Source organism: Dermacentor andersoni, chromosome 8 (genome assembly GCF_023375885.2).
Source record: "Dermacentor andersoni chromosome 8, qqDerAnde1_hic_scaffold, whole genome shotgun sequence".
In the NCBI taxonomy this organism is placed as follows: domain Eukaryota; kingdom Metazoa; phylum Arthropoda; class Arachnida; order Ixodida; family Ixodidae; genus Dermacentor; species Dermacentor andersoni.
Window position 1 is genome coordinate 13,670,200 of NC_092821.1, and position 18,567 is coordinate 13,688,766.

General features: G+C 50.1%; 1 protein-coding gene across 2 annotated transcripts in view; it reads right to left on the minus strand.

Annotated features, from left to right (window-relative positions):
* Positions 1-18,567, minus strand: part of LOC126526654 (protein 5NUC-like) — a 156,529-nt gene that overhangs the window by 49,817 nt on the left and 88,145 nt on the right. The window contains exon 4 of one of the 2 annotated variants that reach the window (XM_050174521.3): positions 440-625. The exons of the other annotated variant lie outside the window; for it this stretch is intronic. Within the exon in view, the coding sequence (XP_050030478.1) occupies positions 440-625 (186 nt within the window). The remainder of the gene's footprint in view (positions 1-439; positions 626-18,567) is intronic. 2 annotated transcript variants of the gene reach the window in all.

The following is an 18,567-nucleotide window of genomic DNA, read 5'->3' on the forward strand; positions in this document are numbered from 1 at the left end:
TTATAACCGCTTAACTAAATATGCCTGGTAGATAACTTTCTGGCTTCGTTTATGGTTGCGCAAAGTGCTAGCACATGAAACTACATGTCCGTGTAGGGCGAGCGCAATTCCATGGGGCGCGAATATGTGTGCGATGACATTAGGACAGCGCTTATGTGATGCTGATGAGACATCTTTACGATGATCGCATATGACAGCGGCGAGAAGGCCTACCATGAGAAGGCGTAATGTGACAGCGACAAGGATGGCGTGACAACGGCAACATGATTATTCCCCATTGCCCCAGTGGTAACCAATACCACGACGCCCTCCTCCCGCCTTGACGCATCGTCGGACGGGCGGACAGGATTGCACTCATTCATAAGTAGCTACCTGCCTACCGCGAACTGCGTGGTAAGAGATAACGTATATGCCGCAATAAACATTTAAAAATTCTTACCTGTGTACAAAAACGTGTTCGTGTGTCCACCGATAATAAGATCGAGATCAGGGCATGCGGCTGCAATCTTTTGGTCAACATCGAAGCCAACATGACTTATTAAGAAAAATATATTTATGCGTTGCTGCTTGAGACGGCGAATTTCGTTGTTTATACTCTCAATTTCTGGTAGTATCCTGATGCGACCTGCGAAACATGAAGCGAGACAATGGTTATATTGCGACATGCTGAAGGACCTGATTACACTTTTCAAGTGGCATTCAGGAAAGATATAAATTGTTTTCATCCGCAGTAAATAACAATAATATATACTTGCAGCAGCCGTGGGCAGCATTAAGGGCGCTCAGGACCGCACCGCGTGCAGGGCGATCACATAATCGCATAAACCTTCGTTATTGTTGCAGGCCATTCCCGCTTTCCGAAGAAGGTGTTCAGCAAGATGACTCAGACGACGATCGGAAAAAGAGGTTCGTGGTCGTTGCTGACCTGCCATCCTGACTGTGGCTTCCCTGTTTATATATTGTCACCCAGCTGTTACAACTAAAACAGTTTACCACCGACAGAGAGGCAAAGAAACGTCTGCCCTTTTGCGATGGCTGGTCCTCGGAGAGCGCGCGTGCAACCACGAACTTCGTCGTTCTCGCCTTAAGGGTCCCGTGTCATCACGTGCAAACTTATTTTGCGTCATTGCTTCCCTCTCAAAAGCGACCGGCCCGGTCGCTTCAATGGCAGCGGGCGCGCACTATGGGCAAGAGTGCCAACATGAAAAGACAAAAAATAATACATACAGGAATGTACACAATGCTGAAGCGGTTTGTGAGGGTCGCTTATCCTTCGCGAGCGTAGTACGGCTTCCTCCGTACTACGTGGACGACTTGAGCACGGGGACGGTGTCGGTTCGAACCAGGATCAGAGCTTTGAGGCACCACCTCGTAGTTCACATCACTGAGGCGGCGTACAACCTCATAGGGGCCGAAAGAACGGCGCGATAATTTCTCTGGGAGCCCACGGTGTCGGATAGGTGTCCACACCCACACGCGGTCACCTGGTAAGTACTGGACATTCCGTCGGGGCCGGTTGTAACGGTAGGCGTCGGCATTCTGCTGGATGCGGATGCGATTCCGAGCAAGCTGGCGAGCTTCCTCGGCTTTCTCGACGAAATCTTCAGTGGTGTAATTCCTTGTGGCTCCGTGGTCTACCGGGAGCATGGCGTCTAAGGGGGTTGTAACGCGACGTCTGTAAACAAGCTCGAATGGTGTACACTCGGTGGTCTCCTGCACAGCGGTATTGTAAGCAAACGTGACGTATGGCAAAACTTCATCCCATGTTTTGTGTTCGACATCAATGTAATGTACAATGTACAATGTACATCTACGTACGCAGTCACTCGCTTAGTCGGGCCTTGAATTCTTGCCTTCAGCGCTAACTCCGCCCTGTCCTTCCTGTCCGCCCTGGCGAAGGCATTGAGGAACTGTCTACGAAATTTTTCCCATGACGTCAGTGTCGCCTCGTGGTTCTCAAACCATGTTCTCGCGGAATCCTCAAGAGCGAAGCACACGTAGCGTAGCTTACGGTCGTGGTTGCAGTCGTTTAGGTTGGCAACCCGGTAAAAATGATCAAGCCAGACGTCGGCGTCCTCTGAAGCACTTCCGTGGAACAGATTCGGCGTCCGGATGTGATTGACGACAACGTGCGATGCTGCAGGAGTGGCAGGAGGTGGTTGGTTCGTCATTCTAGTTCGTTCGGGTAGCAGACCATGCTGTGGCTGGAGTCCCTGGAGACGTCAGCTGGTCCGTACGTGCACAGCGGTAAGCTCTGCTGAACTACTCGCCGGGTTTAGGTCGGGGGTATGCCCCGGAGATCTTAACACCGACCGTACCCCGCGCCTCCACCAGAAATGTCACCAAGCTATTACAACTAAAGCAGTTTACCACCGACAGATTGGCAAAGAAACGTCTGCCTTCTTGCGATGGCTGGTCCTCAGAGAGGGCGCGCGCAACCACGAAATTCGTCGTTCTCGCCTTAAGGGTCCCGTGTCATCACGTCCAAACTTATTTTGCGTCAATATTTTGTAAATACAATTTGGTCTATTCTTTATCTGCCTCGGATTTTGGGTGGAGGTACTGGGTATGAACTTGTTACGACGGAGTTCCGCAGCGTGCTTCGCTTGGATTTTTTTTTCAAAATGTAAGAGGCGGCCTCCGCTTTAGCGGCGCCAACGTCAGCAGTTGTCCTTGCGGTGCAGAGAGATGCAGGCACGCCTTCCGGTACCGAGCAAGTCAATATTGAACACTGGTTGGCCATCTACGAGCTTGTAAGTAAATATAACTGATTGCATGATACGGTCATGCTTGCGAGTGTCATTTTTTCCTTACACGGAGCACCAAAAGTTTGGTTCCGGAACCATGGCGCTGAAAGCAAAATGCACGCAAGCAAAATACGCGTCATCTGTTTAGAAAGGGCATGGGTCGTACGACCGCATGCAGCGAAGAAGGCGCTGGCACCACGTGCCCAAACGTCTACGCAGTCGCGCCTTTCATACATGCAAGACGTGCTGGCCCTTTGAAGCAATGTGGAAGGCGAAATGTTAGAATCTCACAATATGGGAAATGGTTTAAAAGGAAAAGCAGATGATGCATTCAGTCTGCTCATCTGCAAGCACTGCGATACGGTCGACGCCAGCATGCGGCAGTGCAGGCGTTCTGAGGATTGCAAAAGCCACTGCATGTCCCATCATTTTGTGCGACACCTCCCAACACGATCGCAACACAGTAGGGCGATGACGAACTTATTTGGCAACACCTTTTCGGTCATTACGGACCACAGTGCGTTGTGCTGGCTTTCGTCCCCTCAAAAACACGGCTGGGCGACTTGGTTGCTAGGCAATAAATATTGAGTTCTACAGTCTTGATGTCCTCTACAAGTCGGGCGCCATTCACCAGGGCGCCGATTACCTATCTTGTCCTCTCGTCGATCCTCATGATTCTACTGCCCATACTTTCGACACGTGGGTCTTCGCCATCTCCTACGACTTACATACGCAATCAACAGCTCAGCGATGGAAACTTGTGCTCCATCATGGATCATCTATGCTCTAATTTCTCCGACCTGTCCCTCCACCTGTTCGTGCGCCCCGACAATATTGGCTACCATCGCAATTCCAACTCAGACGATCACGAGCTTCTGTTCGTAGTACCTATTACCCTTCATTCCAGTCTTGCCGCCAGTCTTCCCCACGACGCCTTAACAGCATCGTACTATTTCGAACATACCATGGCGTGTGGCATCGGTTCTCCTGGCCAGGCCTTTACCGTTGTGTGCGCCAGTATGTAGATGGTTGTGAGCTCTGCCAATGCCGCAAGCGTTCGTCCTTGCTGCCGGGTCACACACTTCATCCTATAGACATTCAAACTATTCTGTTCTACCACATCGCTCTTGATTTAATTGGGTGATTTCCGACGTCACCTGCCAGGAAAAAGTGGATGGCCGTAGCTACTGACTACGTGATAGGACACGCCATCACATGGGTACTGCAACACTGACGTTACAGACTTCCTGCTTCATGACGTCATCGTTCACTATGGCGCACCACGGCACTGCTGGCCGATAACCGTGGAGTCTGTTCCACAAGTCAACGATATATTTCACTCGTTTTCCACACACCACAAGCTTACCACCGTATGCCACTCGCAGAGAAAGGGACTTACAGAACTCCTTAGCGGCGCGCTCATTGCGATGCTATCCGTGCACGTTTAAGCCAATCACCGTGATGTGGACGAAAGCTTGCTACGTGTGAAATTCGCGTAAAACTCTTCCTGCCAAGCTGTCACCCGATTTGCTCCGTTCTGCCTCTTGTTTGGTCACCACCCGACATTGCCTTTTTAAACACTGCTTCCATCACCTGCGCATGCTTCTGATTAATCTACCCGTGACGCTACATTTCGTGCTCAAACGGCTCGTCTCATTGCACGGGACCGTCTCGCAGCCTCGCCGCTGACTCAAAAGACCCGTTACTAGAGCCACCACAGAATCGTTTACTTCAAATCAGGCTCTTTCGTCGTTTTTTGGACCCCTTGCCGCCACTTCGGCCTGTCTTGGAAACGTGTTTCGCAATACTCCGGGTGATAAGCCTTTACGCCAGCTAACCGAGATGACATGCGACGTCGTCCCATTGGATGGTCGCTGGTCAACTTCATTGCCCTTCACCGTCATTGCGCATGTGTCCCGTATCAAGCCATACTTTCCCACCTACAGCCCTTTCCCTTCTCTAAGCACCGAGACGGCGCTCAGACCTACGGGGGAATTCTGAATAAAGCGCTCGGCAAGTAACGACTGGCAAGTGACGATTGGTAAACAACGTTCATGCTTGTTGCTGATCTGCTAAATTGGCTTTGGCGTCTCTGTGTATATATATCACAAATAAAATTCTGACCAGTTCCTCAGTGCTTTCCGTCTGTTCTACTTTTGTTTATTAATGTGACAGAACCTAATTATTAGGTTTAAGTTTATTTCCTGCATTACGTAAGAAAATGTAAGAAAACGTAACGTGACCTCTATGTAGACTGCACAGTAACACTACCAAATCTAAATTTGCTCTTTTCTGCTCTAGGCAAAACCTATTTCAGGGACGATATCGTTAAGCTTTGATTCCAGCACACATTATCTACTGATCGCATTGAATGTCATGGCATCACTTCAAATAAACATCTAAAATTTCATAAGCATGTTTTCTATTTCACGTAAGATACCGTCTGCGGTATTGTAATAGCGCTAAATCTTCGCAATTTTTTAGATGTGAGAACACTGATCATCTTTTACTATGCTTTCATTCTTATGGATACCCGTGACCAAAAATATGCGGACCGCGGGAGTGCGTCTGAAACTGCGTCGAGAGTAGCGCTCGAGAGCTGGGGCACATGCGCATCCCATCATACGTGGTGGTTTGTGCTGTTGCCTTCCTCGAGGGCGTACGCTGCTTCAGGACTAAACATTGAACGGGCAATTTCTTGCATTGCAATTTCTTCCGTTATTACGCTGCCTACTGCCTACTCAAGCACTTTTTGACGACTAGACCAAAATGCCTTGCTTTTCACTGCAACGTAAGCTTATCTGGAAGGTTTCTAATATTTGCTGCCGATGTGCTGCGCAGCAGTAGAAGAGCTTCTACTTCTATAGAATAAAGTGTTGATGTGCTGTTTGAATCCTTTTGCCAGACAAAGGACACCGATTGCTTTAATAAGCGGCAGCTAATATTACAAATGCTCCTGATAACACAAGGCCGCAGTAAGCAGCAATTGGTATTCTGCTCGAGTCGTCAAAAGACGTTTGAGTAGGCAATGTAGAGTATCAAGGCTCAATACGGCGATGAGCATTCCTTTGACGTTTTCCACGAGGCAATCCTTTGATCATCTCGCGCCCAGCCGACGCAGGGGCCTGACATAGACTGTGACCCACAAACAAAGGAGCTTACTACTAGGCGACTACCGTGAAGATCACCCTACCTGAACGTCACCTTCAGGTAGGGTGATCTTCACGGTAAACTCATGAGCTGGGCTAACTGATGAAAGGGCCAGTGTCGAAGACTACCGTGGGACAGAACTGCTTGTTGGCCTAGTTGGTGTTTTTTTGCCGACTTACTATATAAAATGCTTACCGTATAAAAACGAAAGGTTCAAATTGCATTAGGGATACACCTATCGTGTTCCACAAATCGTAAACAAGATTGTTTGACCGCTGGGTAACGTAGATTTGTGGGCAGCCTGCGCATGCGTGTATGTATATATATATTCATGGGTCACAGCCCAAGTTAAACCAGTTGGAAGTGCCGCCCGTGTTGTCTTTATGTGTCTTCCTTTTGTGTGCGTTTTAACTTGCGGCAAAAAACATGTGTTCTACCGTGGGAACAGCATTGACTTCGTATTCCCAGATTGCCACGCGCTTGCGCCTTATGCGGAGGCAAACGAACAACATAGGAGGCGGAACGATGCATAATAATCGGCGGAAAATTTTGACCGAATCAACAATTGTGAGTGGCCGAGAAACAGTTATCAGATTCTTTAATGTAGTCTCCTAGGGTGGCGAGATAGAAAGCGGATGCTTTTGATGCAGTGATAGGTATCAGCTGACGTGTCCTAGGGTCATTTAATGTAAAACTACTCCAACATGTTTTTATTCCAATCTCCTGACGTCAAATTTGCGTAACCTTCGACGCAAGCATCGGGCGGTCACCCGCAGTGTTGTCTGAACAGGCCACTCAAACACTCTCCTCGTTTATAGGAGGTAATATTTGTATCGTTTAAAAGCGAATGACATTGCATACACTGAGCGGCTTACCTTATCTAATTGGCTGAAAAGGGGCGAGGAACACGCTCAAGTGGAAAAGCGTTCGATGGGGACGAGCCAGTGCTCTGAAAATCGATAACCGGATGAGCAGGGTGGTGCGGGCGTCTGTGATTGGTCCGCTTTCCCTTACTTCGCTTGCGGTGGGTGTTCCAAAATTGCGACGGCATGCAACGGAAGGCTAAGAATTCCGCTAAAATGAAATCTCAGCAAAGAAGAGTTGGCAGAACGAGGTCGGAAACGTGCAGAAAGTTCTGGAAAACGTTACACGGCCACGCTACAAGCTTTATTGTACGCAAGTAAAGCCGTGCTCTCTGGTAGGTGCGAGTAGCGACTGTTTGGGCGATCGGCAGCAGCCATCCTTTATTCCTATCGGAACGGGACAGCTTGCGTCTATTCCGACGAAATTCAGTTTTTTGTGAATATTATTATAGCTTTAACGCGTACGCGTCACTTTGACGTTTGAGTTCGCGCGGTTTTGTGAGGCCGCGTGACCGGCAGATCACGCGGCCTGCCTTTTGACCAATAGCCGAGGGCTAACGGCGAAAAGGCGTCGAATCATAAATAGCAATTTTTGTTTTGTTCTTTATAATCATGCATAATCAGTGTGTTCAAGGCATATCAGAGGGGGAGCTATCGTAGTTTTAGCGACGCCGCCTGACAGACAGGCGAAGTGGGGGTGGTCCCAAAGGGTTTTGACCAATCGCGGACGGCTGATTGCAGAATTAGAATAGAAAACTTAGGAATAGCTTTACGTTATAGCGTTCCTGATGGGAACTGAGTCGTTTAATATGATCCTACATGCAGTGGGCTTCCGTACAGGGAGCCAGTGTAAATAGTGTAAAATAAACCCTGTTTCCTTCATTACTACGACCGGACGTACTCATCATTGTCTCGGGTGTATTTCTTGCCCAAGCACCACATCGAGCAGCAAGAAAGTGCTTCGCAGCAGTGAGATCAAGAAGGCAGTCCTCATGACCTGAAATCGGCGTACTTGGGTCTGTGGCTCCTGGAGACACGACCTTAGCAAGCTTGAAATAAGCTGAGGACGGCAGAGCGACTACAGTAGATTCAGGGTTAGCAGACCACCTCTTCGTGGATCTGGGAAGTACAACCGTCAGAGTGACGGTGTGAAGCCTTCGACGATTCGAGCAAACTAGAAGGAATAGCAATAGAATGCAGTCCTCACGATCTAGAATCGGCTGATCTGGGAACGTTGCTCCGGGAGACACGATCTTCGCAAGCTCGAAGTAACCTGCGGACGGCAGGGCGACTTCAGTGGAGGCGGGTTTAGCAGGCCGCCTCTTCGTGGATCACGGAAATACAACCGTCGGAGTGACGGTGGGAAGGCTTGGACGACTCCATCCAACTTGAAGGAAGAGCAACAGAAAGCAGTCCTCACGATCTGGAATCGGCGGACCTGGGCACGTGGCTCCGGGAGACACGACCTTCGCAAGCTCGAAGTAAGCTGCGGACGGCAAGGCGACTTCAGGAGAGGCGGGGTTAGCAGACCGCCTCTTCCAGGATCACGGAAGTACAACTGTTGGAGTGACGGCGTAAAGGCTCGGGCGACTCCAGGAAACTTGAAGGAAGAGGAACAAAAAGCAGTGCTCACGATCTGGGATCTGCGGACCTGGTAACGTGACTCCGGGAAAGACAGCCTTCGCAAACTCAACGTTGGATGAGTGCTGGAGCGACTACGTTTCTATCGGGCAATTAGTTCTGATTGATTGCCACTGGGTGTGCGATCAATGTAGGGGCAGTTTTCGGTTCTCGGAAAAGCATGGATATCACAGTGTTAAGAAAAGAGGAGCTGCTGTTGTCAGCAGAGCTGGGTACAGTTATGAAACATATGTTCAAGAAACCGAAAATTCGCACTATGACTGACGAAGTGAATTTCGATGAGGACGAACTCAGGGATGCCTCGGAAATGATATGTCGCAAGAGGAAAGAAAGAGCGGAAGCGAAGGCAGACAGCAATTCAGCTCGAGCAAATAAATCGGGGGCAAGCGAGATTAGCGTGCATTGCAGATGCAGCGCCGACACAAAGGGAAAGCGTGAAAATGACAAGTTTGCTTCAGCCGTAATAAACAGGTGACGGCTTCAATATCTGCCTGATTAATTTTGAACAGATTGCTGAGAAACAATCACTTCACATGCTTTACTTGGGTTGCTGTCGGGAGAAGCCTCGCAAGCCGTGGCGTTGCTGAGCGCAGACGAGGCAGCCGTTCAGAGAAGTCGAGTTTACTCGCAAAATACAGGCTTTCCACAAGAGAATTTCGGAGGCCATTCCAACAGGAAAGAAGTACGCCTATTGAAAGCTTGGTTGAGTTTGCATGTAGCCTGAACGATAATTTTTCAGACTGGGTGAAAGGAGCAGGAGCGGATAACGTCAGTAAACTGTAATATTTAATCTGCATAGAGCAGTTTTATGAGACTCCGATGAATAACGTACCAGTGAGTTTGAGTTTTGGGCTTTGGTCTGGCTCTTGTAGTGTGGCCCAGTTTATACTACTACTGCAAAGCTGAGGATGATTTCATCCGCTGCTGTACTGGCAAATAACCGGACACGAAGGACGTGGGTGGGTTCCACGAAGAGGGGACGCGGGCGACACCCACGCGAGGCGCAGAGTGGAGCGAAAACGAAGCCTTGTGACTACCCGCGTCGGTTTCAAGGGTAACGTCAATGAGTCTTTTTTTTTTTTAGAAATAGAACTTGACAAGTAGTATTTCATTTCTTCTTATAATACAATACCAGGATTTCTTTTGCAACGAGTACTTGAGTACGAGTGATAAATTTAACCTAGGAGTGCTTTCGTCATCGGGCAAGTGCTTGAATGTCCCGGGGGAGTCTGTAAACATGTCCCGCATCTACTCCATATTCTCGATTATTAATGCCCTGTTCACACGAGCCTTAAAGATGAAGTAGCTGCTGAAAAGTTATGCTGTGAGTAACCTAACATGCGATTAGCGTTTTTAATTATCTTCTGAAAATGCAAAGACCAACATAGATTGAATGTGATAGTAACGCCTAAATATTTACAGGAGGGAACCGCGGCTAAGGGATAGTCGTTCAGGTAATATATGAAAAGACTACTAGATGTACGAGAGACACGCATAATTTTACACTTGGTAATATTTAATTCCATTATTTAAGTATTTCACAGTAAATGTCAGAGAATCGAGACGAAGGGCTCACATTTCGGACTTTAGACGGCAATGGGCTACACGATCAAACGCCTTCGAAATGTCAAGAAAGGTGCAAGCCTTTGTTCATTTTTACCCGTATCAAAATTCAGACAAGTTGTTCGCTCGATAAGTTGTGGGTCCCATGAACAACCTCTTCTGAAGCTGGGCTGGTTACGAAAGAAAAGGTTCTTAGACTCAAGATGACGACGAACGTTAGAGGAAACAACGTGCCTCGAGTAATTTAGAACATAAGCATGGGTTCGAGATGGGTTTGTAACTGTCTGGAGAACGTGTGTCCCCACTTTTAAAAACTGTATTTATTTTGCCGTTTAGAACTCTTCACGAAGTTGACCTGTCTATAATGATGGATGAAATACAAAACAACATTTCGTTTAATATGCGCTTTGTCCTCCTCAGCACCATAGAGTTGATTATTAATTCCAGACGAAGTGAGAAAATTAAATTATGGGGTTTTACGTGCCAAAACCACTTTCTGATTATGAGGCACGCCGTAGTGGAGGACTCCGGAAATTTCGACCACCTGGGGTTCTTTAACGTGCACCTAAATCTAAGTACGCGGGTGTTTTCGCATTTCGCCCCCATCGAAATGAGGCCGCCGTGGCCAGGATTCGATCCCGCGACCTCGTGCTCAGCAGCCTAACACCATAGCCACTGAGCAACCACGGCGGGTACGAAGTGAGAAGGTTGAGGTCGTCGATTAGAAGTGACCCATTAGACCCATTACTATGATTGTCTTCAGCAATCATAGTAATGGGTTCCAAATACGGCCAGACAATTTCGGCGACAGATGGCAGGCTGGAATGATCTTTTTTGTGAAGACACGTGACAATGATTTGTTGAACACAGACGGGCATTCTACATCAGAAATGGGCACGTGCGCGTCCTTGCGCACACAAATGTAATTGCCTTTTTTCTGCAGCATAGTCGCCTGCCAAAATTTTCGGGCGTAGATTTTAGTAATGCGGGGAGATCGTAAGAAAAATATTTATCCTTAGAATCACATATGGAAGCACGGTATGATTTGACACACTCCTTGCAATTCAGCCAATAGGACTGATTACATGTCAATAAGGCTTGCTTGTTTGACTGCTTCTTCTTATTTCCAAATCATCTGAGAGATTTCTTAAACCAAGGATTAGACTTATCACTGCTGACACGGGCTCACACAAGTCTACCAACTCGCATATCTTATCCCTGGAAAGAGCCCAGTTTTCATGAAGCGTTCTTATTCAAAAAACTGTGGCAGACATGCATAACGAAAGAAGACTTCAAGAGCAGCGTTCACTTGAGAAAAGTTAGCCTTATTGTGGTAACGTACGTAACTTTTTAATTTCATGACAGCAATGCCTATGAGCAATTCAGATTTTTGCCTGCATTAACTTGAGATCACTAAAGTGACGAAAATATGCAATGTCGTCTATGATGTTAGGAACGCTGCTGAGAATCAGGTCGAGAGTAGCATTCGCGCTACGGGTAGCATGGTTAACAATTTGAGACATATCTAAGTCGAAGGTCATATTTAGAAAGTTACGTGACGTGCTGCTGGCGGTAAAGAAGGCCAATCATTATCTGGAAAGCTGAAGTCACCAAAGATGTATATGTGTCCGCATGGGTATCGCAAGATAGCCGTTTCAATAGTACGGCGGAGATTTTCAACAGAAGGATTGTGGTCATGTGGGCGGTAACATGCACCATTAAGTGCCTTTGTCAAGTACGAGAAAAACGCCATTCAGACAACTTCAAGTAGTGAAAGCGTGTCGAATACAAGCTATCCGAGGTTTTTTTTTTTTGATTGACCATGACTATGCATTCAGTACGTGTTTTATTTGTTTCAGGGTTTCAGGGTACCGTTTCTGTTAGTATAAAAATATCTGTGCTGTTATCATCAATAAAAGAACATATCTCGTCGCGCTTCGGAAGTAAGGTGCAAATATTAGCGAAAGTTACTGAAAAAACGGTACCAATGTATTCCTTTCAGTGAATGTGTGTGCGCAAGACTGTTTTTCGAGGTAGCTAGCTGCAAAAGATGACGGAATCTCTTGCATTGTTGTAAAGATAGTTCCAGCTATCCATTCGCGTTTTTTCAACACATGACCTGAAGCTCTTACTCTCTGCTTTGGGGTACTGTATCTATCTTATTTCGTGCCGGTCGTCTGGCAGCGAAAAAAACTTTGGTGGTAAAAAAGCCTGAATCTTTAGGCTTGGAGCAGCAGCTAAAATTGTTTGCTTGTCCTTCAAGGGAGCGAATTTCAGCTATTATTGGGTGTTGCTTGCAGGATCAAACTTTTCTATGTGGTGGGTTCTTTGAAATTGCAATCCGGTAACTGCAACTTCTAGCTGTTCGGAAGAAGTCCGTCAATTTTCGTTCCATGGCTAGCCAGTCTCTTTTAGGGTCCTCACAGATGCCGAAGTGCAGCAAGTTCGAACGCCTAGAAATATTTTAGCGTTATCGCATCTTGAATGAATAGACTTTAATTGTCTTGTGGTTTCGGACATAAAATTACAATGAACAAAACACTAGTTGTAGTCCTGTGGGGGGAACCAATGGTAGTTTTTAGGGCAGATACGCCGTCCATCATACGTTTGATTTCGTTGCCAGCAGTTATTTATTTTTCTTTACCGCCCCTTTGCTAACTCAGTATTTCCACCTGTTCAGCCTCAAGCCTTCTCAATACATCAAGAACACATATCCTAACATTGTTGTTAGGACCCGGGTTTTCTTCGACATCACCACACAAAAGCCATAGGAAAGCGAGCAATAAAGCGCAAATGTGCGATAACCATAAAAAACCATTCATCCTATCCCAGAGTTCTGCTGGGTACGACGCTTCAAGTAACTAACCTAGCAAAGTGGGATGGGTGAGTGCCCCATTCTGGTAGTAGTGCCGTACCCAAACGAGGCCGTGAACGTCAGTGTTTGTATGTTGCGCTGAGTATGCCCATAGTGGCAGATGACCTAGAATGCTGGCATTTCCAGATGACGGGTGCGTTGCAGTCCAGACTTGGCCATGGGATGAGTGGGTTGAATGAGCAAAAGCAACGCTCCATAAGGAGATGAGTCGGGTAGGTCGCACTTCAGGAAGCGAGGCGAACGCGATGCCCAGAAGCGAGATCTCGAAAAGTAGGATAGGTGAGTGCCCCATTTTGGTAGCGGGGCTGTAGCAAGCATGTGACGCCCCCTCATGCATAATGTTCGTTCGCCGCCAGGCTCGGTCGCCTTCCAAGCTCAGCAGGCAGCATTGGTCACCGCACCGCAATAAACACCGACGAGCACGGCTGGTCGGCGGTCAGTCGTCGTTCAGCACCACCACGCTGCGGAGCGTCCGTCTAATGGAGGGTGCCCCGAGCCCTCCCTTGTTCACGAACCCGGGTGGATCGTGACACTGGTGACGAGGATGGGATCCTCGTGACACTGGCGACGAGTACCCACGGATCGTTCCCCGCCGCCGTGAGCTGCGAAACACAGCCCCCCGTTGCTGCCGCCATGTCGCTGTACGGAATGCTCGAGGCGTTCGAGAGAGATGGGTCCGCCTGGCAAATTTACAAGGAGCAAGTCCACGTGTTCTTCAGGGCAAACGACACACCCGAGGCCAAACGGCGGGACATTTTCCTGGCCACCTACGGGACCCGCGTCTTCAGCCACTTGCTCGACCTTCTCAAGCCAGCCACGCCGCACGTTAAGACGCGGGGTGAGCTGCTCGCCATACTGCGCTCGCATTTTAACCCAGCACCGTCCACACTAATGGAGCGTTTCTGCTTCAACAACCGGAGCTGCCGGGAAGGAGAGACCCTCGGGCAATTCGTTGCTGCGCTACGAGGCTTAGCGAGTGCCCTGCGCTTTCGGGGACCAGCTGGACTCACTGCTCCGGGACCGTTTCGTCTGCGGCATCAACAACCCCGCCATGCAGACGCGACTCCTGGAGCTTCCCGACCCGTCACTGGACAACGCCGTGAAGGCAGCGCTGGCAATGGGAGCTACCGCCAAGGACGCCGGCGAGATTTCCCGTGCGACTGGCTCACCGTCGGCGGAAGCGGCGGTCAACGAGTTGGCGACAAAGGGCGGTACCTGCGGTCGCTGTGGTGGTGCCCACTCCCCCTCACAGTGCCAGTTCTCTCAAGCATAATGATTTTCGTGCAGGAAAGCTGGGCATCTGGCGCGTGCATGCCGAAGGGGGAGGACGAACAGCAAGCAGCAGCCTCATTCAAGCCCAGGTACCACACAAGCCCGCGGCCAGAGTAGCCGTTGCAAGCGTACGCGGCGGGGCGTATAGCAGCAGGCTCAAGTTCTTCCGCGGCCAGGCTCCACGTCGTGGCCGAGAACCCGCCGATTTTCGACATGTGGCACACAGGCTTTCTACCGTCGTCTGTGCCGCCGTACATGCTGACCGTCGAAATCTGCGGACACCCAAGTTTCATGGAGCTGGACACAGGGTCCAGCGTGCCAGTAATTGCCGTAAACTCTTCAAGCCTACTTTTCCCGGCGTGTCCATCGAGGCTTCGGGCCTGATGCTGCGCAGCTCCTCCGGGCAACTCTCCCAGGTCCAGGGTCAGGCACAGGTCAGCGTTCGTTTTGGTGACAAGGAGGCAAACCTTCCCCTTTACTTAACGACGGGGTCGTCGCCGACGCTGCTAGGCCTAAACTGGATTCATGCACTGGGCGTTAGTCTGCCAGAGTACCCGGAAGCCAGCCTGCATGTGGTGCAGAGCTTTCAAATCTGCCAGGAGCATCATAGAGCCTCGCGTCATGTGGAAAGCACCCCCTGACCGTTCCCACAGAGACCCTGGTCCCGCCTACATGTGGATTTTGGGGGACCCTTCAAGGGCCCTTACTTCCCGGTGGTGGTCGACGCCTTTTCAAAGTGGGTGGAGGCTCTGCCTGTCACCACTCCATCAGCAGGCGCGACCATTGTAGCGCTACGACAGGTCTTCGCCGCCCATGGGTTGCCGGATGTCATCGCGTCCGACAATGGTCCTGCTTTCGCCAGCACAGAATACCTGGCCTGGCTGACGAAGAACGGAATCCGCCGGATGATGGTTCCGCCATACCACCCTGCTTCAAATGGTGCAGCCGAGCGGGTGGTGCAAACCATCAAAGAAAAGCTCAAGAAGAGCCAGACTGGGGATTGCCCGGATACTATTTCAGTACCGGACCACACCCCACGATGTCACTGGCCGGGCCCCCTGTGAGCTCCTGCGGGGCCGGATGGTCAAGACACCCTCAGACGTCTTGCATCCGGACCTCTGATCCACAGTGTTTTTGAAGCAGCTGAAGCATAAGCTGGCTGCTGACCAAGGGTGCCGTCCCGGGCCTTTGCCAGAGTCAGGAGCTCCAGTTTTCGCCAGGGACTTCCGTCCTGGCCCACCCTGGCCTGCCGGACAGGTGGTGTCTCCTGCCAGCGCTTCATCGCTGCCCGTCCGCATGCCAGAATGGGTCGTGTGGCACAGACACGTCGACCATGTCAGGCGTCGCCTCGGGACCTGCGCAGCACCCTCGACTGCCACTTCTGAGTTCCAGCCCGCAGTAGGACTAGCGGCAGCCCCATACGCTTCCAGTGAAGCACCACCCACCTCGGAGGCGGCAACCGTAGCCAGTGGTGCGGCATCCGTTGGACCGGTATCGAGCCCAGCTCCACTCACGAGGCCGACCACTGCGGACCCTCCGGATAGAGCGACGCTGGCTCAGGCAGCACCCGGCGTTACCACACCCGACCCATCAACACTGGTGCCAAGGCGGAGTACTCGACGGAGGAGGCCACCGGATCGTTACTCGCCTGAATAGCAAGCACCGTCGACCCAGCTAGGGTGGAGGCAGAGCCTCATATTTGAACATGGACGTTTGTTTTTATTTAACAAACAAACTGGGGGTAAGGGGGTGTAGCAAACATGTGACGCTCACTCAGGCATAATGTTCTTTCGCCGCCAGGCTCGGTGGCCTGCCAAGCTCGGCAGACATTGATCATCGCACCGCAATAAACACCGACGAGCACGGCTGCTCGGCGGTCAGTCATCGTTCAGCACCACCACGCTGCGGAGCGTCCGTCTAACGGAGGGTGCCCCGAGCCTTCTCTTGTTAACGAACGCGGGTGGATCGTGACAGGGGCCTTACCCATACGAGACTGGTCAGGGTGGGCGTTTATATGTCGCACCGGGTATGCCGACAGTGGCAGCTGACGTAGGATGTTGATGTTGTCAGGTGATGATTGCGTTGCAGTCCAGACACGGCCATGGGATCGCTCGCTTGAAGGAGCACAATGTATGCCTCTTTAGAAGATGGGTCGGGTAAGTCGCACTTCAGGAAGCGAGGCGAACACGATGCCCAACAGCGAGATCTGGAAAAGTAGGATGGGTTAGTGCCCCATTCTGGTAGCGGGGCCTTACCCATTCGAGGCCGGTGAAGGTGGGCGTTTATTTGTCTCGCCGGGTATGCCGACAGTGGAAGCTGACGTAGGATGTTGGTGTTGCCAGGTGATGATTGCGTTGTAGTCCAGGCATGGCCATGGGATGGCTCGCTTGAACGAGCACAAGGTACGCCTCCTAAGAAGATGGGTCGGGTAAGTCGTACTTCAGGAAGCGAGGCGAGCGCGATGCCCAGCAGCGAGATGTGGAAAAGTATGACGGGTGAGTGCCTCATAATGGTAGCGGGGCCTTACCAATACGAGGCCGGTGAAGGTGGCGTTTATATGTCGCGCCGGGTATGCCGACATTGGCAGCTGACGTAGGATGTTGGTGTTGCCAGGTGATGGTTGCGTTGCAGTCCAGGCACGGCCATCAGATGGCTCGCTTTAACGAGCACAAGGAATGGCTCTTAAGAAGATGGGTCGGATAAGTCGCACTTCGGAAGGCAAATGAACGCGATGCCCAACAGCGGTGTCTGAAAAATTAGGATGGGGGAATGCCCCATTATGGTAGTGGTTTCGTACCCCTCAAGACATTCAAAGTGGTTTAAAATGGACTACTGGAAGAATACCCCTACCTGTTCTAGAACAGCTCAGACTCGCTGCTGAATTAGAGGGGGTTCACATCCACACAAAGGGGGTGCAGCGGTGGCCTAGAGGTAGAGCATCCGCCTTGCGTGCAAGAGGACCGTGGTTCGAATCCCGGTACCGCGCAATTTTCCACCGGATTAAAAAAAGAAGATCGCCGTGTTGATGAAGTTCCATATACAGGCCTGGAATGCGGCCTGATCCCGGTGACGAAAACCGGTAACGCACTCCCTCCGCAGAGCAGGATTGGCCACCCTGGTGCAGTACTTGGCCACAACCTCCTATATGATGGATTTCAAGGGAAGGGAAGCGTAGCAGGGGGCGGCAGAAGGTTAGGTGGGCGGATGAGATTAAGAAGTTTGCAGGGACGACATGGGCACAATTAGTACATGACAGGGGTAGTTGGAGAAGTATGGGAGATGCCTTTGCCCTGAAGTGGGCGTAACCAGGCTGATGATGATGACATTTGCTGAAGCCGAGGTCATGGCTTTGAAGAGGCTCAATGCAAGCGAACTAGCTCAGCAGCGGCGTTACGACGAGGAACAAAGTGCAATAAACAGGAGGAAATCTCTAGCTCGCGAGACGTAGTTAAGCCGGAGGAGGAAATTCTTCCGATTTTCCAGACAGAAAATACAGAGCGGTTCATGGTGAGGAGCCGCCAACGAAACAAAATTGGGGGAGGGGGCACTCGAAAAGAAAAAGTTTCCAGTGGTTCGTTTTGGTACAGACCACGCATAGCTACGAGCGCATCCTAGGTGTCTACAGGTAAGCGCTACTGTTGGCGTAACGAAATGACTCGACGGTACCGGTTCTGAGCAGGGGATCAATCTAAGCTATGCCGTTGAAAAACACTTCTTTCGAAGTGAGAGAACTGTCCTATGTAGTAAGCACCGAGATGGGCGAGGGCAATTTTACGGTGCCGGTAACGCATTGTAGGGACTTGATGAGCCTTTGACATCACCGCTCATGGGCAGGACACACACGGAGAAATAAGACGACTGAAATTCTTCTACAGGAATCTTACTGACCGGGTTGTTTCATACAGGCGCACGATTTTTTCTGCACTTGTGAGACTTGTGAGAGAGCAGGCAAATCTAACCAGAAATTGGAAGCACGGATGGTAAAGCTGCCCATTATTTCCGAACACTTTTGCAGAGTTGTTGTGGATCTGGTGGGACCGTTGCCAAAAACAAACACGACAAATAGATGCATTTTCACCTTATTGTGCCACGCAACACTGTTTCGTGAGGCTGGTCCCTTAAAGGGCCGCTCACCAGGCCGCATATCAAATTTCGGTTATAGGCTGGAAGTTGTTACCTGTCCTCTTGGGAGTGTTTAGCCGCAAAAGCTTTTGAAATCTCTTTATAAATAGCCAATAGAGGCATGTTTCAGTGACGCGAACTCATGATTTCAGGAGGCGAGAGCCACTACCAAAGAGACATACTCTCGGCTTACCCCGTGTAGCCTCCGCAAGCGAAATTCCTTCCCTGTGTTCGACCATACCGTAACTCGAGGACCGCGTGACGCATACGTCGCGAGCTCCACTTCCATTTTTTTTTCTTCTCGCTTCTTTGCGGTGAGGCGCATTTCCGCTGA